The sequence below is a fragment of the Tiliqua scincoides genome, chromosome 1 (genome assembly GCF_035046505.1).
Source record: "Tiliqua scincoides isolate rTilSci1 chromosome 1, rTilSci1.hap2, whole genome shotgun sequence".
NCBI lineage: Eukaryota > Metazoa > Chordata > Lepidosauria > Squamata > Scincidae > Tiliqua > Tiliqua scincoides.
Window position 1 is genome coordinate 296,149,677 of NC_089821.1, and position 23,910 is coordinate 296,173,586.

The 23,910-nt window shown below is 44.7% G+C and overlaps 1 protein-coding gene and 1 non-coding gene across 2 annotated transcripts; both read right to left on the bottom strand.

The window, feature by feature from the left end:
- Nucleotides 1-12,685: 12,685 nt before the first annotated feature.
- On the bottom strand, nucleotides 12,686-23,836 carry LOC136636887 (uncharacterized). The gene is made up of 3 exons (XM_066612215.1): nucleotides 23,735-23,836; nucleotides 16,740-16,844; nucleotides 12,686-15,177 (listed from the first exon to the last, which is right to left on the bottom strand). The coding sequence occupies exon 3, from the start codon at nucleotides 14,205-14,207 to the stop codon at nucleotides 13,059-13,061; it is 1,149 nt and encodes a 382-aa protein (XP_066468312.1). The 5' UTR covers nucleotides 14,208-15,177; nucleotides 16,740-16,844; nucleotides 23,735-23,836; the 3' UTR covers nucleotides 12,686-13,058.
- On the bottom strand, nucleotides 15,266-15,539 carry LOC136638387 (small Cajal body-specific RNA 13). Its single transcript, XR_010793610.1, has one exon. It is a non-coding gene; the product is annotated as a small Cajal body-specific RNA 13 (non-coding RNA).
- Nucleotides 23,837-23,910: the final 74 nt, after the last annotated feature.

A 23,910-nucleotide genomic window follows, 5' to 3' on the forward strand; every position in this document is an offset into this window, starting at 1 on the left:
TTTTAACAACCCTGGACTGCAATCCTACCCACACTTCCCTAGGAGTAAGCCCCATTTACTATCATTGTTAAAAGCATCTACATAGTAGCCTGTTAAAAGTACAGATCTGTAACAGTTCTCCAAGTGCAGTCACATACCATGGGAGTATCACATCCATTAAAAATAAAATATTGAAATGAATGGGGACTCACCTGAAATGAGCTCATGACCCACCTAGTGGGTCCTGACCCACAGTTTGAAAAATACTGCTGTACACAGCTACTTGGAAGTAAGAGCCATTGAACACGATGGGACTTACTTCTGAGTAAACATGCCCAGAATTGTGCTGGAATCAAATCCAATGCAATAAGGCGCAGACTCTTCAAAAGCATTTCTTGCATTAAAGCGATGAGTGACATATAACATTAATTGCCCTGAGACTCCCCCCCCCCTTTAATAAAAAGTCTGGTTATTTGGTTATTTTAATCCCTTATAGCAGCTGCCTGGCCTTTACAAAGTCCAATTGTCACAAACAGAATGGCACACACAGATAAAATATTGTTACCAGCCAGCACATATGCTTCCTGTATATGCAGCCTGTATATTTCCTGTATACTTTAAATAAGCAAATCACCGCTATGTTAAATTGGTTTTAGCTCTCAAGTTGGAAGTATCCAGGTCTCCTGGTAAAAGATCACTCACTGGCAAAAGGAATTGGAGCTCGCTGTTGCAAAGTGCCCGCCTTGGAGGAAGTTGCTAAGTACCTAGTTGAAGCAACTTTAAACAATGCCTCACAACTAGGAATGGTCTTATCAAGTTATCTGGTAATATATAGTAGCTTAGTAATATATAGTATTTTATCTATCTTATCAAGTAGCTAATGTTCAGAGACCGGGTAGATGGGACTCGTTAGCCTGGGAAGGCAGCTTAACTAAGAGAAGGAAACTCTGACCTCAAACCTCCACTACCTTGTGGCTATATCCAGTTGTGGAAAAGGCTTCAGGAGTCAACCTTGAGGCAAAATCCGGAGCCGGAGTCCCTGAGGCAGTTCGTGGTTGTACACAGTCACGCTCTGGCAACTCCTGCGATGCAGCTGGAATCAACCGTATTGGCTTCTGCTTTTTCATTGGACCATTTCAGCGACGTGGAGAGGGGGGATTTGCTGCATGGGTAACAGCCTATGCTCCATACCTTCTTTACCCAGGCTTCGCGCACTGGAGTGGACACTCCAACTTCGCCATAAGGCGTCGGCACAACACAGGAAGCAGCAGTTTACCGGGTATAAGTCTTCACTCGATTGGCATAGAGCGTGACGCCAGGGACTGCTTCCGGCGCTGGGAGAGATCATTGCATCTCATTGGACAGCTACCGCCTGCCTTAAGCTAGGCAGTCCCCAGCCAGTAAGATGTTGCCTCGCCACGGCCTGTTAACCTCACAGAATGCGTGGGGTTTAGGGTGAAAACCAACAAGCGGATCGACAACTCTGCACCATGCAACAGAAAACAGAAAACTCCTGCCCTAAAGCTGGGCACCTGGAACGTTAGGACAATGACACCTGGCTTCTCTGACAACCGACAAGAAATAGACGACGCACGCAAAACAGCTGTCATCGACATGGAGCTGAGCAGACTGCAGATGGACATCATCGCCCTTCAAGAGACGAGGCTGCCAGATTCTGGATCTGTCAAGGAGAGAAATTTCTCATTTTTCTGGCAGGGAAAACCACCAAACGAAACCAGGGAACATGGCATTGGCTTTGCAGTCAGAAATACCCTGCTGGAATACATCATCCCACCTACTGTGGGAAGTGAAAGAATTTTGTCCCTGCAGCTCCAGTCATCAGCAGGACCTGTCACTCTCAACAGTGCATATGCACCGACTCCGTTGTCTCCAGCAGAAGCCAAAGCCAAAGACAAATTCTATGATGACCTGGGCACCACTATCAAGAAGAACCTTGTAAAAGAGCCATTGTTCAATGCTAGAGTTTGTACTGATCACAGTTCGTGGACCACTTGCTTAGGTCAGTTTGGCACTGGGAAGATGAACGAAAATGGTCAACACCTGCTAAAGTTTTGCTGTCATCACGGTCTCTGTGTCAGCAACATGTTCTTCAACACAAAGCCCCAACATAGAGTCTCTTGGAGACACCCAAGATCAAAGCACTGGCACCAGCCCGACTTGATTCTCGCCAGAAGCTCCAGCCTTCCCAGCATCAAGATCACACGCAGCTATCAGGGTGCTGCCTGCGGCACTGACCACGCCCTGGTGTGCAGCAGAGTGAAACTGCAAACAAAGCGACTGTATCACACGAAAAAGGAAGGAAGACCTCGCATTGATACCAGCAAAACCTGGAATCAGAGAAAAGTGGAGGAATTTGCACGAGCGCTTGAGGAATCTCTTCCAGGCCCGGCCGATGCAGATGCATCCAACAGATGGGAACATTTCAAGAATGCCGTTTACAAAACCGCTTTGTCCATATTTGGCAAGAAGACCAACAAGACGGCAGACTGGTTTGAAGCCCACTCTGAGGAGTTACATCCAGTCATTGAGGAAAAGAGTGGAGCTCAAGCAGCATACAAGGCCTGCCCCAGTGAGGGCAACCTGCAGGTCCTCCGAGCCGCTCGCAGCAAAGTCCAGCAGACTGCCAAGAGATGTGCTAACGACTACTGGCTCCAGCTCTGTTCCCAGATACAGATAGCAGCTGACACGGGCAACATCAAGGGGATGTATGATGGTATCAAGCAGGCCCTAGGTCCAACACAGAAGAAAATTGCCCCTCTGAAGTCTGCCGCAGGTGAGGTCATCCAAGATCGGGCGCAGCAGATGGAATGCTGGGTGCAGCATCACTCTGAGCTATATTCCAGAGAAAATGTAGTCACCGAAGAAGCGCTGAACAACATTGAGTGCCTGCCTGTGCTGGAGGAGCTTGACAGTGAACCAACCCTTGAAGAACTTCACGTGGCCCTGGACTCCCTTGCCTTTAGCAAGGCACCTGGAAAAGACAGCATCCCTGCTGAAGTCCTAAAGTGCTGCAAAGAGATCATCATCACTGAGTTGCATGAAATCCTCTGTCTCTGCTGGAGAGAAGGTGGAATACCTCAGGACATGAGGGATGCAAACATCATCACGCTGTACAAGAACAAAGGCGACAGGGGTGACTGCAACAACTACCGCGGCATCTCTCTCCTTAGCGTTGTAGGAAAGCTGTTTGCCCGAGTTGCACTAAAGAGGCTCCAGGTACTTGCAGAGAGCGTCTATCCAGAATCGCAGTGCGGATTCCAAGCCAACAGGTCCACCACTGATATGGTATTCTTCCTTAGACAACTGCAGGAGAAATGCAGGGAACAACGACAGCCACTCTTTATAGCCTTCATAGATCTCATGAAGGCTTTTGACCTGGTCAGCAGGGACGGCCTCTTCAAGATTCTCCCCAAGATCGGATGTCCACCCAGGCTCCTCAACATCATCAGGTCTTTCCACAAGGACATGAAGGGCACTGTTGCCTTTGATGGCTCCACATCAGACCCCTTTGACATCCAAAGCGGAGTGAAGCAGGGCTGGGTTCTCGCGCCAACCTTGTTTGGAATTTTCTTCGCTGTCCTGCTGAAGCATGCCTTTGGAACTGCAACAGAAGGCATCTATCTCTGGACCAGATCAGACAGAAAGCTCTTCAACCTCTCCAGACTGAGAGCAAAGTCCAAAGTCCAGCTGAAATGTCTGTGTGACTTCCTCTTTGCCGACGATGCAGCTGTCACTACCCACTCTGCCAAAGATCTCCAGCAGCTCATGATTCGTTTTAGCAAGGCCTGCCAAGATTTTGGACTGACGATCAGCCTTGAGAAAACACAGGTCATGGTTCAGGATGTGGACTCGCCTCCCTGCATTACAATCTCTGCACATGAACTGGAGGTTGTCCATGACTTTGTGTATCTTGACTCAATGATCTTCAACACTCTCTCGATACTGAGCTAAACAAACGCATCGGTAAAGCAGCTACCACGTTTTCCAGACTCACAGAGTCTGGTCCAACAAGAAGCTGACGGAACATACCATGATCCAGTTCTACAGAGCTTGCGTCCTGAGTATACTTCTGTACTGCAGCGAGTCATGGACTCTTCGCTCACAACAGGAGAGGAAACTGAACACTTTCCACATGCGCTGCCTCCAATGCATCTTTGGCATCACCTGGCAGGACAAAGTTCCAAACAACACAGTCCTGGAATGAGCTGGAATCCTTAACATGTATGCACTGCTGAAACAGAGACGCCTGCGTTTGAGAATGGATGATGGCCGGATCCCAAAGATCTCCTCTATGGAGAACTCGTGCAAGGAAAGCGCCCTACAGGCAGACCACAGCTGCGATACAAGGACATCTGCAAGAGGGATCTGAAGGCCTTAGGAATAGATCTCAACAGGTGGAAAACCCTGGCCTCTGAGCAGCCCGCTTGGAGGCAGGCTGTGCAGCTTGGCCTCTTCCAGTTTGAAGAGACACTTGGCCAACAAACTGAGGCAAAGAAGGAAGGCCCATAGCCAGGGAGACAGACCAGGGACTGCACTTGCTCCCAGTGTGGGAGGGATTGTCACTCCTGAATCGGCCTTTTCAGATGCTGTTCCAGAACCACCATTCAGAGTGCGATACCATACTCTTTCGAGACTGAAGGTTGCCAACTACTATAATGTTCAGAGTAATCAAGTCATAAACAAAAGATATGACCGATGCCAAAGGAGCCTGTTGTTAAACCCAAAGCCTGAAATCACTTAGCCAACAAACAGCCCAATCCTGAGTAGCCCAATGCACAGGGTGGCCACAGTGCCAAAAATGGCTGCCACGGCATCCTAAGCACAACCAGGCAGTCACTGGCAGTTCCTCAGGGGAAGCAAAGTAGCCCTTGGGGGGAAGGAGGTCTTCCAGGGCAGGCAGAGGGTGCGGGAAGGCATGGCAGCCAGACAGAGGGCTCAGGATCCGGTGGAGCTCAGCTCAGCTCCACCGGTCCCACCGTTCCCTTGCCCGCCACACCTTCCCCGACCCTCTGCCTGCCCTGGAACACCTCCTCCTCCCTCCCCCCACTCCATCACAAGGAGCACCTGAATTAAATTACTGACCTTCCACCAGCACTATCCCAGCAAGGACTTGTGCTGGGCCAGCTCTGGCACTCAGCTGACACTAACCTTCGCAAATGTGCTTTATGGCTTGTTTCCGATAGTGCGCACTGGCATTGAGCCGGCATGCAGTGATTAGGATTGGGCCCAGAATCAGCAATGCGATGATGATCTCAGCGAGTTTCATGCCAGACTTTTACAGGCACCAGGAGCCAACTGATGAAACTGAAATTTCAGGCAGTGTGTTTCTCCTTTCCTCCTGCTGGCTGGCTTCTTTGGGATGGGCGTACCATTTTCATACATTTCCTGTGATAACAGTGCCCAAGAGAATAGGTGGCAATGAGGAAGTAGCTGCTTTCAATGCAAATGTCAGGAGTTGCTTTGGCACAGTGTCATCTCTAGGTGGAACCAAGACAGCAGTTTTAGAGAAGGGAAAAGGCATTGTCATTTCTGTAACTGGCTCTCCGTTTTGCTTCAGATGCTTATTGGAACAAGGCTATTTGCATATAGGCGTTGTTTCTGTGGGTATTACAGGAAACCTATGAATAGTGCTGGAAAAATATCCTCCTCCCCAGAATCCAACGTACTTTTTGAAAATTAGTACACAAAATGAGGTGGATAAAAACGATACAATAATATTAAATGTTCATTCATTGGCATCCTTCAGCCTTCGAAGACTATGGTATTGCGCTATGAATGGTGGTTCTGGAACAGAATGTCCTCTCCAGAGCGCGAAGCCTGGGAAAAGGAGGTATGGAGGATAGACTGTTTCCCGCGCAGCAAATCCCCGCTCTCCACGTTGCTGGAATGGTCCAATGGAAAGGCAGAGGCCAATACGGTTGGTTCCAGTGACGTCGCAGGAGTTGCCAGAACGTGACTGTGTTCAGCCATGAACTGCCTCAGGGCTCTGGATTTTGCCTCGAGGTTGACTCCTGAAACCTTTTCCATAACTGGATGTAGCCACAAGGCAGTGGAGGTTTGGGATCAGAGTTTTCCTTCTCTCAGATGAGCTGTCTTCCAAGGCTGAGTCCCATCTAGCTGGTGGCTGTTTAGTCGCCTCTTACAACAAGTACAGCCAAACTGAGGGCCTATTCTTATCCCCCAGCCCCCAGGGGTGACATCTGGGATGTCAAGACTTGCGCGTGAATTGGATTAAAGTGAGGGAGAGATGCACATAGTCAGCCTCACTCTCTCTTCCCAGATTCCATCTTGCTCTAATGGCAGGACAAAAGTCGAGACGGTTGGAGATGGGCTGGGTGCAGTGGTTGACCAGGGCGTCTTTCATGTCTTGCCGTGCTCTTAGCATACCATGTTGCTTGCAGAAACCGCCTTCATGACCGTTGGTCCTATTCTAGTAGGTCTCATCTGCTCCATTTGCCAGAGTCTGTCTTCACATGCTTGGGATGACAAGTCCCAATCTCGCCGAAGGTCAATGACCTGACGGCTACCCTCAACCTGGCTTGGCCAGCCTGTCGAAGCTGTTGCCCGGGGTGTGGCCGCTGCACATGCTACAGCTACTGGGAGCCACAGGGTGAGAGCTGAGTGGCAGGTGGGGAGCAAAGGTGGACAAGCTGCCCTAAAAGGACATGACATGCCCCTACACCAGAGGTACTACCCCTCCCCATACACCCAACTGTTATCACTATGCATAAGTAAGGACTCATGCTCAGTGAAGGGATGGTAGAGGACTTCATATGTTTTGATGGGCACTTTATCTTTGTGTGTGTGTGTGTGTGTGTGTGTGTAAAATTCTATTTTTATACCACTCTTCCTCCAGGGAGCTCAGGGTCCTATACATAGTTCCTTCCCTCCTTTTGACCTTACAATAGCCCTGTGAGATAGGTGAGGCTGAGAGATAGTGACCAGCCCGAGGTAGCTTGATGGCTGAACTGGGATCTGAACCTGGATATTCCAGGTTTAAGTCCAACTCCCAAACCACCATCCCAAAACAGCATCCAACGTTTTGAAATGGACAAAAACATTGCTCCAAAAAAAAGGAGAGAGATACAAAATCATAAGTTTATTCAGCATGACAAGCACAGCGTCAGCTTCCAGACGAACAGTGCATGCAGACATAGGACATGTGAGTGGGTAGCATTCCATACATAAAATCAGTAGCAGCACTCTGCAGAGGAGCACATATCACAAAGACAGCATCCCTTTTGATACTGGAATCTGAACTGAGCAGGAGCTAGGGATACAGAAGCCACCTTCCACACTCGTATTGCCCTCAATGAATCAGTTTGTCAATCTATGCCAAGCGAAATCCAGAGTGCCAGAAAAACATTTGCGAATAACAGTAGCAGTTTGGAAGTCAGTCAAGCTTTGTCCCATTGATAACAAATGCAGTGCCTGTTTGCTCACCCAGTAGCTACCATGTCAGCTGTCCACTAATGTCACCCATTAGAGGTTGGAGTGTGCACGTGCACCATATAAAACAAAGTTTACATGTGCAGACATATAGACTTTGTATAGCACCCTTGAAGTGACTATACACAGTATTTCCATTAGTAGGAAACAGGTGCAAGGCCATGTAGCATTTGCCAGATCACATTTCGGTTCCATGATGTCTGAAAGATTTATTTCCATTTCCTTTCTTGGTATGCATGCTGTAACCCCTTCCAGCCCACTGTACTGTCCAACAGATTTGCTAAGAAAGCTGGAGTTCAGCCTCTGAATGAGGGTGACAAAAATCACTTTGTTCAGTGCTTTTATGGCAGCTGAGAGCCCGTTTGGATGTGAAAAATTCTGGGGCATCAATCCAAATGTCTTCTATAGCATTAACCAAACTTTTGGATGCTTATCCATTATCTACACCTGCTTAATCTAGCTGCAACATGAACAGGTTAAAGAATAGCCAATGACACAGTATTAGGTGTGTAGTACTTTAAAACGGTGGTTGTCAAACTTTCTACCATCAGAACCCTTTTTGCACAGGGACCATTTTTTGCCAAGGAGTTCCTAGAAACAGCTGGACATGCAGCTGGACAGACATGCAGACACCAATTTCCACGGATTTTCAATTTGTACTTTCATTCTGTCCAGCTGCATGTCGATTATGTCTGGAGCATACTATGGGTTCCAGAACCAAGCTGCAAAGAAAGTAGGTCAGAGAATGGGTCTCCTCATTCATCTACATGAACTTAAAAGTACATCCTCTTGCTGCACACCTGCAGGATAGGTAGGAGCAAGCAACGTCTTAGGACACTTTATTCACCATTAAGGGGCCTTACTGGGATCAAAACCCCAGCTTTTGTCAGAACACATTTGAAAACAGTTACATTTTTTATCTGACCTTTTCCCCAAGGAGCTCAGAGTGCTGTGATTAAACAAGAGAGAGCAGATAGCTCAAGGTCACCCACTGAAGCATTTGGACAAGTGGGGATTTGTATCCAGATCTCCCTAATCCTTGTCCAAGTCCAACTGAAACACCATACTGAACCTCAAGCTAGTGCTGTAAGGTCACTTGTGACCATATCATACCATCTATAAATTTTTTTTTTGTTGAAAAGCAACAAAAGCCATTTCTGCCCAACATTGCATATACGCAACAGGGATCAACCTGCGGCCCAAGGGCTGAGTATGGCCCACCATCCAAAGTCATCTACCCACATGGAACTTGGCACAGGAGGCAAAGCTCCTTGCCCAATTTGCTGCCTGCCCAGGGTTGCGGAATCCACAGTTCTTTATTCAGCATACGGCAAATTGGGTGGGAGGCCTTGCCTCCCAAAGTGAACCCCATGTGGGCCAGATCCATTAGTTCCATTTTTAAATTTTTTTTTTAAGTTTCTCATTTTCAGCCAGAGGTCTTATGTGGTCTCTCACTTCTTTAACTTTTGTTAGTATCCTACTGTTGCCAGGTTCTGCAACTCTCCTATTCTACAAGCAGTACTGCCTCTTGTTATTTTTATGTTTTAAGAATGCATGTGAATGCATTCCTTTTTCTCTCCTTTCCCCTAATTTGGGAGTGCTGTGAAGTGTGAATGAGCTTACAGTTTGTGTTATTGTAAGAGTGGATTTTTCTAAAGCATGGTTACTTTTACTTTGCGTATCAAGAAAAGCAGAAGACTAACTTGTGCAGAGACTTTGCAGATACAACTTCCCTCTCCATTGAGGCTGACAGCTGCATTTCCCAACCCCTGAGAGTGCTGCCTTGTATTTGAAAAGGAACCTTTTGTCTTTCAAAGAATCACTGCTGAGATACCCCAGAATTTCTTAAGCTTGGGACCACTTTATGCTTGATGTCTGCAAAATGTTGCCAGTGGCAACCTTACTTGTAAATATGTTAGCTACTTCCTCTCCTCTTCACCCAGCACACAGTGCAAGAACTAGAGTCTTCTGTTGCATTGCAGAGAATTCACAGCAAGTGGGACAAGCAACTGAGAGATACAATTATGTGCCAGGATTAGGGATAAGGATGATTGTGATGGCAACCGCAAATAATGGCTGGCTGGCTACCAAGTTCAGCCGAAGTATGTGGTCTCTTGTTTTACATATTTAAACTAGCCCACTGAACAAAAATACTGCACTTGGTATGCAACACACTCCTAAAAGATTGGACAAGATGAACAACTTACATTTAAACCAAGGGGATTAGCGAGCACCATCTTGAAGTTGCTAATTACTGCCACACTGAAATTGAATCCAAGTTAAATTGTTAGGTTGGTGAGGCGCCCGTTCCAACCACCATAAATTCATGGCCAGATTAAGTAGACTCAGTGCAAGTATATGCAAGAATTAGCTGTAAAACTTAAAGATACAAGACATTTATTACCTTGTATATCTTTGAGCCCTTGATTGTTCATTATAGTCCTTTATAAATTGTTCCTGTATAAGAGCACTTTTGTGAAGCAACACAAAAGTGTTGAATCATGAAGCATGATTTTGCCAACTAACCCACAAGATGTTCAACTGGATTGCTAACACAGAACTTCTTCATCTCTGTCCCACTGAATGGATTAGGACATACTTCTGAGAAAACATGCTTAGGTTCATGATGAAAGTATGGAAGCTGGCTCTCTGCTAACCCATATTAGATGTGTAAGATAGTTGACCTGTAGATAAGGTTATTGATGACAGCAGCAAATTACAAGTCAGTCCTCTTTATCCACATTCAGTATTCACAGATCTGACTACCAGTGGGTTCAGAACCTGCAGCGTCAGGACAACTTAACCCTCTGGACACAATCGGAGCTGTGCTCTGGTTGCATTCGGAGGTCTGGCATGCCCTGAACCATAGGTTTCGGCATCCACAGGGGTTCTGGGAACAGAACCCCCACAGATGTCAAGGCACAACTGTAAAGGTTTCCTTTGCACAGTCGTATACAACTCTAGGGGCGCGGTGCTCATCTCCGTTTCTAAGCCAAGGGAGCCAGCGTTGTCAGACATCTTCCGTGGTCATGTGGCCGGTGTGACTAAACACCAAAGCGCACGAAATGCTGTTACCTTCCCACTGAAGTGGTACCTATTTATCTACTTGCATTTACATGCTTTCGAACTGCTAGGTTGGCAGGAGCTGAGGCAAGTAACAGCTCACCCTGTTCCACAGCACTGGGCTCTTGAACTCCTGGGCACAACTGTATTTGGTGTCAAAGTTAATTTTTTAAAAGAATTATGTGTTCAGCTCTACTTTCTGATCCATTACAAGATTTTGTGCTGACCTTGTTGTTTGATTGCATCTACTAATTGTGTCTGCTTTTTATTTGTCTATTTTTGACAGTTTGTCTTTGGTTTAATTTTACTGATTAGAGTTAGAAGTGGCTTTGAAGATTTCAGAGATTGATAGAGACCAAACATCCAGGATATTAGCTTCCCTTTAGAATTTCTTTCCTAGAAGCTGACACCAAGCAACTTCTGCATTTATGTTCTTATCTCCAGATAGGAGAATGTAAAGGCATCTCTCTTCAGGTACTCATGTCTTGTACCACAGCAGTCCCTGGCTGTGAAAGAAAGCAACTACAAAGGGCCCTTATTCCAATTCAGTCCTTTAGGGAAGTTTCACTGTTGGGACAGCAATGTGACACCTCTATCATCCATAGCAAGTACATAGAGTAATGATATACATGTGAACACACATTTAGTATTTTAAAGGTAGTTTAAGGTTGTTTTTTTTTAAGTCATAACTCACAGAAGTGTTTTGGATTAACACTTCAGGTTTAAAAGATTAACAAATAATGGATTTCTATCATTTGTAAAACATGGGCCCAAGTACATCACCATCCACAAATTTACTCCATTCACACGGAAATTTAGACAAGCAACTCAGTTCTTTTAAAAGCCTGATCCAATGTGTTGTTACAGTTACCACTATGTTCAATGGGGCTTACTCTGTGTGCATCTGCTAAATGTGCAGGGGATTCCAAGAAGCATCCAGTTTAGTGTCTGCCCTCTCTTGAGATGGAATGAATTTAGAGCACTATGTTCTTCTGTTATTCGATACCTTTTGGCTAATTCTCAAAGATACACTGGGATTGGGTTCCATATGCACATCACGCATCCCCCTGCATATTGAGGCAGTCCTTCTATATTTGCAGGGAATACATTCCTGCTGGGCAATGGATACCTGAAACATTGGATAGCAGTGACCCTAGTTATCATGCGACCCAACCATTCTGGGGAGCACCTGGAAGCTGCAAGACATTCTGGTCATGACCAGAAGCTATTCTACGCTGTGACTTTCAAAGAGAAGGCTTAAAAGGAAGAGCACATACTGAATAATAGTGGAACTGATTACTGTACAGTATAAGAAAAGCACTCAAGAGGACGTGAGGTTTCTTTCCTTCCTGCAACTGCAGTGACCCAGCAATGCAGGGAGTACTTGTCTGGGGGAGGTACTTCTCCCTGACATGTGCACTCTGCTACTCAGCCCCCATTTTCTCAATGCAGCTATGTATAGCACCCACAGGGATCCAACAATGAGGGATTAATTGGCAGGAAGTCTTAATACAGCCAGCCACTGCTGTTTGGAGGCTGTTGCTATCTCTGCAAATTGCAGGAGAAAGATCTCTCCCTCTTCTGTATTTTTGCACTGTGCGTGTGTCCGACTGTTCATTCCAACACAACATAACTTCATCAGTACTTAGTTTGTGACAAAAAAGGTGTGAAGAGGGCTCAGGTTTGTCAGGCAGCCCTAGCTTTGGCATGGACTTGGGTGTGCACTTATTTGTATTGCTCAGAAGCACTCTTTTCTCCAATTGGTCTCTGAGCACTAAGTAGGTGCTCACTTAGAGGAGTGAGCTCACCCCTGCCTTTTCTCTGTAATTAGGTACTGTACAGTGTCTGCTCACTTACCTGTTGCTTCTCCTCCTAGAGTTAAGTGTCTCTCCTTGCCATGTGCTCTTGCTCATCCCTGCATACACCTTCTGGTGGAATTGCACTGCTGCAGCACTGACTGCACTCTCCTCCCCAGTGCTTTCTGGAAATGTTTCCCTGTTTATCAGACAACACTTGCATGTTATGAATCCCCATTGGAATCAAGATGCTTCGTTAAACATCTTCCATCCTCTTTTCCAAAAACCAATTGGAATTGTGAGTGAAGGAAACCTCTATCTATGCAGTGATTCCTTCCCTGCTTGTTTAGGGGGAGAAAAAAATCCAACACCCAAAGTTGGGGACAGTATGCAATCGCTTTATTAGGATCAGCTACAATGTCATTAAGAAGCATGCAAGCTTCTGAATTCTCCAGAACAGTTTTTCAAATTGAAATGCTAAGCAAAATGGGGGAGGAAGGGGGGAATTGGACTTGCAAGGTGCCTCTGCTAGGTGCAGGACACTTGCTAGGATTGGACATGTTCCCATTGTTTATTTTGCAAATATAAAAACCAACTGCTAGTCTATCTTCAGGTAACCACTGCCAGGTAATACCACAAATTCTTAAGAGATAAGAAAAAGGTCAAGCCTCAATCCCAGGTTTCAGAGAAGCACGAACACCTGAGGATTTTTCTCATGATGCAGAACCATGTACATTCCAGATTCAAGATTCAGTCTGGGGATAATTCAGGATCATCTTCTTTGAGTGTTCTTGATACCTTGAACCGGAAAGCTGGAGAAATAGCAGAAGATGCTGATGGTTGGGTGTTGTCTGGAGCAGACAATATTGATGGTGGGGGATTGCCACCTATATTGATAGTGAACTTGGCTTGTTTTTCAACCTTTCTGGACAACTTCATGATGGGAGGTCGTTTCATTCTTTTCAGCTCATCAAACATTTGCTGGAGAGGCTGTAATGCTTTGGTGATTGTGTGGGTGATTTTAATGCTGCGTTCCATCACAGGATCATATTCCACGATTTTGTCCTTTAAAGTCTGTGCAATCTGAAACACTTCACCAAATTTTTCCCATGTCCACACAGCTGGTTCTGTTTCGATTTCTTCTTGCTTAATTTCCTTTGCCGATGACTTGATAAGTTCTTCTAACTCCGCATTCGTCAAGTCTTCTCGATGTTTTCCTACACCTTCGTTAAGCTTATTGACGAATCCCTCCCCACCAACTTGTCTTGCTATGTGAGCGATTCGGTTAGCTTCTCCATCAATGGCTGGGAAGTCTTTGAAATCATTCACAACTTCAGTCCATAAGTTATCCCAACAGGCATTCACGGTTTCTGGTTTTAAAGGGGCAGCAGTTTCTTTGTTGGTGGATGCAGCCTCTCCAGTAAGTCTTATATTTTTCAAATTGTGCCTGTTTCTGAATCTATGCAGCCATCCCTTACTTGCTGCAAATGGTTTGGATTCCCGCCCTTCGGTGGATTCTTTCTTAAAGTCTTCGTATAGGCTTAAGGCCTTTTGCCGTAACACTTTACCATCAAGAGGTACATGCTTCCTGTTCATCTCTTCAACCCACAAATTCAACGCTTTTTCCATCTTAAGTAATGCCTTATCACGTACTGTAGATGTAACTTTTGCAGTCTGAGGTGCCAACGCAAAACTAGACCTGATCTTTTCTCCATTCTTCACCATCTCACGAATGGAAGATTCGTTCTTGCCGTACATCCTAGCAACCTCAGAATATGATTTTTTTTCTTTTTGTATCAAGTCAAGAATTAGCACTTTTTCACTGATGGTAAGTACTTCACGGGTTCTCTTAGGCTTTGAAGAACTGCAGGCATCACTACTTTTGCGCTTTGGGGCCATTCTTAAGCAAAATTAATTTCACAGCACCACTAGCCAAGAACAAATGTGAACAGTGAGAACGCTAGAAGAAGTAGATAAGAGGAAGCAGATAATACCTCTTTGTTTTTCCCCCCTGTAAGAGTTGCCCCTAACTCTATGTTCTTAGTAAGAACACTGGCAGGAGGCAGAAGTGGTTTGGAGAGCAAACGCTACCAGGGCGTGGGTTGGAGGGCTGCCAACAGACACAAGTAGCAAGATAACCCAGAGACAGCACAGCAGTGACGATGCTTCCAGGAAGTGACTAGGAAGGCTACCAACTAATTTGTGAACTGTGGATAAGCGAAACCACAGATATGGAGAAGAGGTACAGTAGTTTCTTAGTTATAGAACAGAGTGAGCCCCAAAGTAGTTGTTTCTGCTTAATCCTATTCTCTTCACTAGCTGATGCAGTTTAAGAAGCAATTTATTGCAGCAACTATCTCAATAACTTGTGCAAGGCACAATGGAAACCTCTGCCCAGTCTAAGCTATTCAGGAAAAGCACAAGAAAACGCCTTTACAGCTGCTGCTTTGACACAAGGGCTGGAGCCAGCTGCCAGTATGCTTATGCAAGGAGAAGGAATTTCTCTGTACAAATACTAGGAGTATGTCCTACACTCAGGGTAGCATAATACAATGGGTTGGATACAGAATTGCATAAATAGAATAAATTTCACAAACAAGGGATCTTTCCTGGTCCCTCCTCCCCGGTCCCTCCAAAAGCTACTTTTGAGAATATTTTCCAAAAATTGTGATAGATGAACATAATATGTTTTTATTTCTTCAAATACTCCCCTATTCTGTCCTCACTCTCCTGTTGCTGGGCTTCCAAATCTGGGACAGCTATCATCTGCAGGTAGTATGCCATTTAACACAGTTCCTGAGCAGCTTCATTTGTGGCATGTCATCGTCAATTATGTAAGTGGAAAACCAAGACTTGGGAGTTGCTTAACCTGAAAACAAAAACAAAAGGTCATTATCGCCAATTGGACTATGTTCAGAACATGAAAACATACAGATTTTGAATAAATGTCAAGATAGGCATGTAGCAGTTTTCAGTGCTCAGCAGAAATTTTCCATCTGCCAAGCAAATATCACACAGCAAAGTTACTCTTACTGTTGATAGATGGATAATGACACCGGAACAATCATTATCTCCGTGGCAACAGTATTAGGTATGTCAGAGGAACATAGCACATGGAGCTGCTGAAACTTTTACAGTCCTGCCTCGGCTTCCTCGATCGGATGCTGTCTCTGCAAGCCCAGTATGCCCAGAGTACAAACACAACTAAGAGCAGTTCCAAGGTTGCAGACTTACTGCAATGCATGGGTAGCAGCAGTGCAATTCCTTCAGGATGAACCATGTTTTGTAGCAAGAGCTTTTACTGAGTCTTCCTGACAGGTGTAGGCTTTTGCCTATAGAAACACCACAATAACTTGATTAGATTTTAAGCAGCTATAAGAATCTTTGTTGCTTTTCTTACAACAGACTAACATGGTTGCCCCTCTTCGTGTATATACACTACACAAATATAAAAATGTGCTGTTAGATCAGACCGAAGATCCATCTAGTATAGCATCCTGTTTCCAGCTAAGGCCAGTCAGATGTTTATAGAAAGCCTACAGACTTCTTCTCCACCAACTGGTATCCAGAGGACTATTACCATTAACCCTGGATATTTAATTCAGCTTTCATAAATGAATCGGATCAGTAGATATTACTGGTCTTTTCTCATCAGCTTCATATTGCTTCTTGCAACAGTTCTACCAAATGCAAAGATGCCATTTTCATCAATCGTCTCAGGGACAGAAGTTCTATCACCCTCCAGTGAAGAGTTAAGCTGTGTCCATATCTATTACGTGGCCAGTTTATAGGAACAACTTTTTACTCATAATAGCAGCAGTTAGTGAATCACATCTGATTTTGACAACAGTACTGCTACAGTTTCTGGTATCAAGCAAGTGGCAGAAATGCTTCAATAGTCTCTTGAAGATGCTCACCATGCAGCATAGATCTTGATGCACAAACACACATAGAAATGTTTGTTTACTTATATACAAAGTGATAAAGTATCCAAATGTATGCAGTGCTAAATTCCCGGATTTCCTAAGAGCTGCAGAAAGCTGGGTTTCCTGTGGGAAACAGAACACTGGACTAAAATGGGCCTTTGGCCTGATCCAGCAGAACTTTTCTCATGTTCCAAAGTCATTAATGAATATTCTGCCTTAGCTTTTCAAATCTGGTAAGCACAGGACACAGAGCTCCTTCACAGGTCACCATAAACACTCTTTAATGAAGGCCTTGAGACAGTAGCTATTAAAAACAATTTCCTGAGCCACATCAAAGTAGCTCTGATTACAGCTCTTTAGAGCTGCAGAGGTTTTGCTTCAAGCCAAAATTGCCCTTTAAGTGCTCTGCCTCCAGGTTTCTTTCACTAAGGTCATTAAATATGGCTTTGTGCATGTGATGAAACATTATGGTATCAAATCATATTCTTTTGGAAATCAACTGTACCATGAGAGATGGAAGAGCTGTATTTTGAACTCTTCTTTGCTATCCCAGGAACACTGAATTCTTTGTTTTCATCTTTGTTGTCATAAATCCGTCCACATTATGCTTCTAAAATCAGATTAAAAAAGAATGATTAAGAGCTTCTTTGCATCTGGATTCTTTCCCTAATACCTTATTTAGATGGCAAACATGGAACATTAAATAAACCACCTACATAAAAATATCTTGCATGCATCCTGGAGGAAAATGAATTGCAGAACAAAATTGTTCAAAGGGAAGTTAAATCAGCATTTTAATCTCTGGATTCAAGAAAGGGAAGTTACTGTCAGAAACTGATTCTGGCACACTTTTCCAAAGCTCCTTTGAAACCAATTATTACGCTTAGAATTCACAACATCTGCAAACTGCAATTTCCAACTGACAGGGTCAAGCATACAAGCATGCTGGTGTGATTAAGAGGTTGGAAGGATATTTTGCAACTCAGTATGTACAAGTCTTATTTACATAATCATTCACACTAAGACAGTGGTTCCCAAACTCTTTAGCATTGGGCCTCACCTAAAAAAGGTTTCACTTTATCAGCTGCTCTAGCATCTGCTGCTATAATAGTGATTGGGCAGCAGTGCTCCTTGCAAGTAGCAGATTGTTTAACTCTTAATGTGCATACCATATAGCAACCCTAATCTGCCATGTCAGTTTCACAATGCACCAAGAACTGGAACATGACCCACTTGGTGGTCCATGGACCCGCAGTTTGGGAACCACTGCACTAAAACATCCACTGCTAGTTTAACAATCTACTCACTCCTATACAGGTCATGCCTCCCTATTCATGGACTCAGGAACTGCAGTTTTAACTAATTTAATTAATTCTGATCCAAAAGTATACTCAAATGTAATTTAATAAATTTTTTTCACAGTGCTGTTTCAAGTTGCTTGCTTTTCCACTTGTGTTCCTTACAAATTCATGTCAAGCTTTTGCAGGATCTGTCTTTGAACAGAAGACAGAATTACGTGTGGAAGTAGATGCCACAGCAAGTTCAAGCACTAAATTAGAAAGAGTGTATGGCAAGATTGCTAAACTAATTTATCACACAAGATCTTTTTTGAACATGTACTCCAAAACAATTTCTACATTAGGAGACAAAACATTAAGTTCTCTGCACCACCACTAATTGAAACCTACAACATGTGGTTGAAGCAGAAAAGCTTGAATAATTTGCAGATTTATCCTACCTACACCATCCCATCTTTCTTCAATGCTCTTTTGAAAACATTGTGGAGGGAGCAGATTACCACCCATTTCTGAATGAGGCCTGCAAAGCATAGGGGGAAGGGAAAGGCTCAGGGGGAAATGCAGTTTAGCACTTTCACCCCTGGACTAAGGGCCTCAGAAAAGGGAAAAGCCTTGGATGTGGCAAATTCCTCCAAAGAATGACTTTCTACAAAAGTGCCACAACCTGGGTAAGGAAAAAAAGGTCACCAGTTCAGTACAAGGGATGGAAAAAGCAAACTAGCACAACTGAAAGGCAGCCACCCCTTCCTTACTACTAACAAAGAAAACAGTAATACTGTCACTCCTGTATAATACTGTAAGGCAGGTCAACTAAGCTTAAATTTTAGTAGATTACTCAGTCACAACTGCACAGGTCTGCAAATGAATTACAGCCCAATCCTATGCATGTCTATTCAGAAGTAAGTTCCATTAGAGTCAATGGGGCTTACTCTCAGGAAAGCGTGGATAGGATTGGGCTGTAAATAGTTACCTTTGAAAGCAAAAAGGCATTTATTTTTAAAATAAGCACATACATGTCACAACAGGCATCATTACAGATGATATGGATAAGCCAGGGGTGCTCACACTTTTTTGGCTCAAGAGCTACTTTGAAATCCAGCAAGGCCCGGAGATCTACCAGAGTTTTTTTACAATGTTCGCGCCATCATAACATATAACATTTATGTGTACAATGTATGTTGGTGTACCTTGCATAACCGCAGGAGCCAATATTGCACAACACAACATAATTAACTATAAACATTTTTTGTAATTACTTGAGTTTACTTTGATGACTTGCACTGAAGTGAATCAGCCAAGGATGCATAGTCTGGACAGTAGCTGCTGACAGCCAGCCTCAAGCACACTTCCAAATGTTCATCAGTCATGGTGGAACTGATGACTATGGAACTGATGACTATGGTGGAACTATGGCTGTCTCACATAAATAAGTGGAGCCCTTCCTGCCTCAGGTGCTCTTATATCCCTGAGGGCCCTATTGCCTTCAAGTGGCTGCAGCTGTGCAGCACACTCTGCTGGATGCCCAGGCCTTACCCTTAAAGGGGCCACTGCTGACACCACATCTACCTCCTCACCAGATCTTCCTCGATTCCAATACAAGTGGGGGGGGAGCAGATCTCTATACAGACCAGTGCAAAAACAGGGGAAAGGTGTGGGGAGGGAAGATCTCTATATAGACATCACAGCAAGACCAGTGCAAAACCCCTTGCATACAGAACCAACAGATGGAAGTTGGGGGGGCAGATCTCCATACATACCAGTGCAAAAACAGGGGAAAGGTAAGTAGAGTCAATGGGGCTCACTCCCAGGGATGCGTGGATGGGAGAGAAGCCTGCCAGTGGCTCCTCTCCCAGGGAGGAGTCTGCCAGGTGCTCCCTCCCTGGGCTCACAAGCCTGCCAGGGGCTCACTCCCAGGGATGCGTGGACAGGAGAGAAGCCTGCAAGCATCTCCTCTCCAGGTCTACTCATGAGTCAGCCCCAGTAGAGTCAACGGGGCTCGCTCCCAGGGATGCGTGGACGGGAGAGAAGCCTGCGATCGACTCATTTTGCCTGGCGATCGACCGGTAGATCGCGATCGACGTATTGAGCACCCCTGGAATAAGCACTCAGGACAGTTAGCAGCAAAATAAGCTTAACAAAATGAGGAGCAGCATCAAATGTTTCTAAAATCTGCTTCTTAAGTAATAAAGGGCACCTTTCAAGTCAACCAATCAAACAGATAATTCAGCCTTTGAAACAGGGCAGCAGAGGCACCAGACTGGCAAGGTGGGGCACCCATCTTCAGCCATCCACTTGCCTCCACCACTCCTCCCTTTCAAGGCGCTGAATTTGAAGGGGAAAGAGGCACTGAGTGAAAGGGGCTGTGTGGGGGAGAGAAGAAAGGTACTGTAGCTTGCCGCCTCTCTGCTCTAGCCCTCCACTCTCCTCTTCTTTACCTTGCTCTTCTGTGTCATCCCCCTTTTCCAACCCAGGGAGTGGGAGAAACATAGGCTAGCTGCTTCTGGGTGAAGAGGCACCTTTTAATTGATGGTTCTCTTATACTTGGAAGGGGGAAGAGCAATTGCTCCAATCACCCCAGAGCAGCATTTTTCCAGTGAATACTTCCTGGTGTGTCTTTTTGTTTCATAGGGTAAGTCTCCTTGGGATAAGGCACCAATCTACTGTCCTGAGTTATTCTGCTAGGTACATCTTTTTAGGGACTTCCTTGTTGTTCAGAACACAAGAAGAGCTCTGCTGCAGCAGGCCAAAATGACCAATTTTTAAAACATGAAACCTACAGAACACACCTCCCTCCCTCGCCAGTCTGGGTAGGCGGAAAAAACTGCCATCCATGGCCAATTTGGATGACACAAAAATTCCCATGCAGCCCTCACAATGAGTGACCAGTCAATCTGTATATGTCCATCACACCTGTGATGGAGTTTTCCTCCAGAAATCTGTCCAATGCCTTTTAAAGGCATCTAGGCCAGGTGCCATTGCCACATCCTGTGATAAGGAGTTCCACAGACTAATTACATGCTGGATAAAGAAATATTTTGTCTGTCCTACACTTTCCAACACTTAATTTTAGTGGATGTCCCCTAGTTCTGGTGTTGTGTAAGAGGGAAAAGAGCATCTCTCCATCTACTCTATCCAACCCTGCGTAATTTTGTATCTCTCAATCTTGTCTCCCCTCAGGAGCCTTGTTTTGAGACTGAAGAGCTGCTTACCTCAGAATGCCAGATGCAAGGGAGGGCACCAGGATGCAGGAAGCTGCACTAGATGGGCCTTTGGCCTAATCTAGCGGGGCTGTTCTTATGTTCTTAAATGCTGTAGCCTTTCCTCATAAGGATGGTGCCCCAGCCCAATAATCATTTTAGAGGCACCTTTGTTGTTGTTTAAAAGCACTATACTGTACAAATAGTCTTAATAATCTAAATCAGCAATTGCAGAAAACTCAGTGACAAAACATAAAGCAGATTTTGAACACACTGAATTGTTGTTTAATACTGTACATTACCATGCACGTATGTACACAGAAGCAACTGAAATATATAAGCATCAAAACAATCTGAATAGGAAAAAGAAACAATGGGAGTTAATAATGCATGGCTACCAGCCCTGAAAAATGTTACTCAGAGAGTAAGGAGCCAGGTGGGGCTAACAGCTGACAACAATGTTCCCTAATTTGTAGTGTTTATACACAGGCGCTGAGCTTAGCCTTAGTAACATGGCAACCGACAGGCAGGCAAACCTGCTGCCCCCCCACTCAGGCACACCAGAGTGGGCCAGTTGCAAAGGCTGAAGCCCAGTAGCCAGTAAACAGAGGATGTTATGAAGAAGCGCTTATCTAGAAATGTATTGCAATCAAGCCAGAGCCAGCAGGTTGCTTAGCAGTGCAGATTTCAGCAACCTTCAGTAATTTTCCCTATTGCATAGCTTTGCATCATGTGTTTTGAGAATGAATAAAAGTCTGAGGAAGCTAGCCGGGAGGACGGACTTCTCTCTCAATCTCATACCGTCCTACTTCCGGCTCAGCTCTCCCTGCATCAACCCTCTGAATGAATGTCTCTCATTGCTTTGACTCCTTGCTGCTCAAGTTCTAACTTTCAAACCCTCAGAGTGCTTCTGCTTTTAGCACTCTCCCTCAGGCACCAAAGTTCTAAGCCCTGGGTGCTTCCCAAGTAGCATTGCACTGCTACACTAATTGAATAGGCAATCAGTTACAACCTGTATAAGAACAGCACCAAGTTCTAGTGCCTGAGAAAAACTGTGGCTGAAACATCAGGTTTCAGTTTTTAGGTTTGAGTTTTGAGCTTTTTATTCTAGTTTTTAATCTCTAGTTTTAGTTGTAATCCTTAGTTATTTTAGCTTCAAGTGCCTTTGGGTTTTTAGTTTTCAGAGTTTTTAAGCTTGGCTTTAGTTTTAGCTTTTTTAGGTTGAGTTTAGGTTTTTAGTTTTCAGCTTTTAACTTGGTTTTTTTGGTGATAGTTAGGCCCCCCCTTTTAGGATTGGTTTAGGCTCATTAGATAAAAAAGCTAAAGCACAGCACCTAGCCCAAAAACACTGCTCAATCTTAATATTAGTCTTAATATTAAAGTAAGGGGGAGCAGCATTTAGCATACCATCTCAGGTACTAGGGAGTACTGAGCTGGTTCTGCTTAGAAAACAGGAGCTGAATCACTAAAGCATCAAGGCAAGGAAAAAGTCTACCCCAGTGGTTCTCAAACATTTAGCACCAGGACCCACTTGATAGAACAACAATCTGTCAGAACCCACTCGAACTGATGTCATTGACCTAGAAGTTATGTCATGACCAGAAGTGACATCATCAAGCAGGAAAATTTTGAACACGCCCCCAAAGATAAAATCAAGTCATTTAAATTAAAAGTTTATTAGTATAAGTTTTAAAAATTATCAAAATAAAGAACTTTCCCAAGCAGTTGTTGATCTGTTTAAAAATATCCCGCAAACTTCCCAAAGGTTGCAATCCTATCCACACTTAACCAGGACTAAGCCCCATTGACTCAGTAAGGGCATTCAGACAGGGTGACCAGATGTCATAACCACTAAAGAGGACCAGGCACCCCAAAAAGTAGGGCATCCAAGAAAAACACAAGACATGATGAAAAAGCTAAAGAAAGACTCGTATATAGATTTCATGTGGGTAATTTACACTCTGTATCACTTGCTATTAAGTTTAAAACTCTACTGTGGATAATTAATACAACTTGTTAATTACTAGAAGGCTATGCACTGCCTGCAGGAGCCTGCCTGCTCACAGGGAAAATAAGGACATTTAAGTCCTATTCCAAGAAAAGAGGCTAAAGAGAGGACATGTCCTTGAAAAAGAGGATGCTTGGTTACCCTGCATTGTCTATCATTGTTAAAAGCATATACATAGTAGCCTGTTATAAGTACAGCCCTGTAACATTTCTCCAAATGCAGTCGCATACCATGGCAGCATCAAGTCTAACACATTACAAATAAAATACACACTGAATGGGTACCCACCTGAAATTGGCTCATGACCCACCATTTGAGAAACACTAGTCCACCCTTTTTAATGTACCAATTTTTTTTTTTTTTTGCAGCAGAGTCTCTGGGGTGCCAACAAATATGACAGGCAGAAATCTAACAGGTGAAGCATATTCCAAGATGCTAGGTTGTTTTTTTTTTAATGCAACAGGCAGCAGTCACAAGGCCACACAAGGGCTGCAATCCTATGCGCACTTACCTGGGAGTAAGCCCCATTGACTTACTATGACTTACTTCTAAGTAGATGTGCATAGGATTGTGCTCAAAGTCCATGATGTGGGTTGGACTCAGGGTGCAATCCTGTCCACACTTTCCTGGGAGTAAACCCCACTGACTACAGTGGGACTTACTTCTGAGTAGACAGGCAAACAATGGGGCTCTGAGGCTGCAGTTCTATGCACACTTACCTGGGAATAAGCCCCACTGACTACAATAGAACTTACTTCTGAGTAGACCTGCATAGGCTGGGGCCCTGAAGCTGCAGTTCAATCCACACTTACCTGGGAGTAAACCTCATTGACTACTATAGGACTTACTTCTGAGTAGACAGGCAAAGACTGGGGCTCTGAGGCTGCAGTTCTATGCACACTTGCCTGGGAGTAAGCCCCATAGACTACAATAGGACTTACTTCTGAGTAGACACACACAGGTTGGGCTGAGACCAACTAGGCAGCCCCACACTCACCTGGCACCAGCCTCTAGTCACGTGGTCTCCCACAGAAGGAGCAGGCGGTACCCCCACCACACACAGCACAACAAACTCTCCAAGGGGGACCGGAACCGGAAGGATACCCGACAGCCTTCCGCCGCCGGCCCCACCCCCCAATTCTCTTCTGCCTCTTCCCAGATCAAGATATTGAG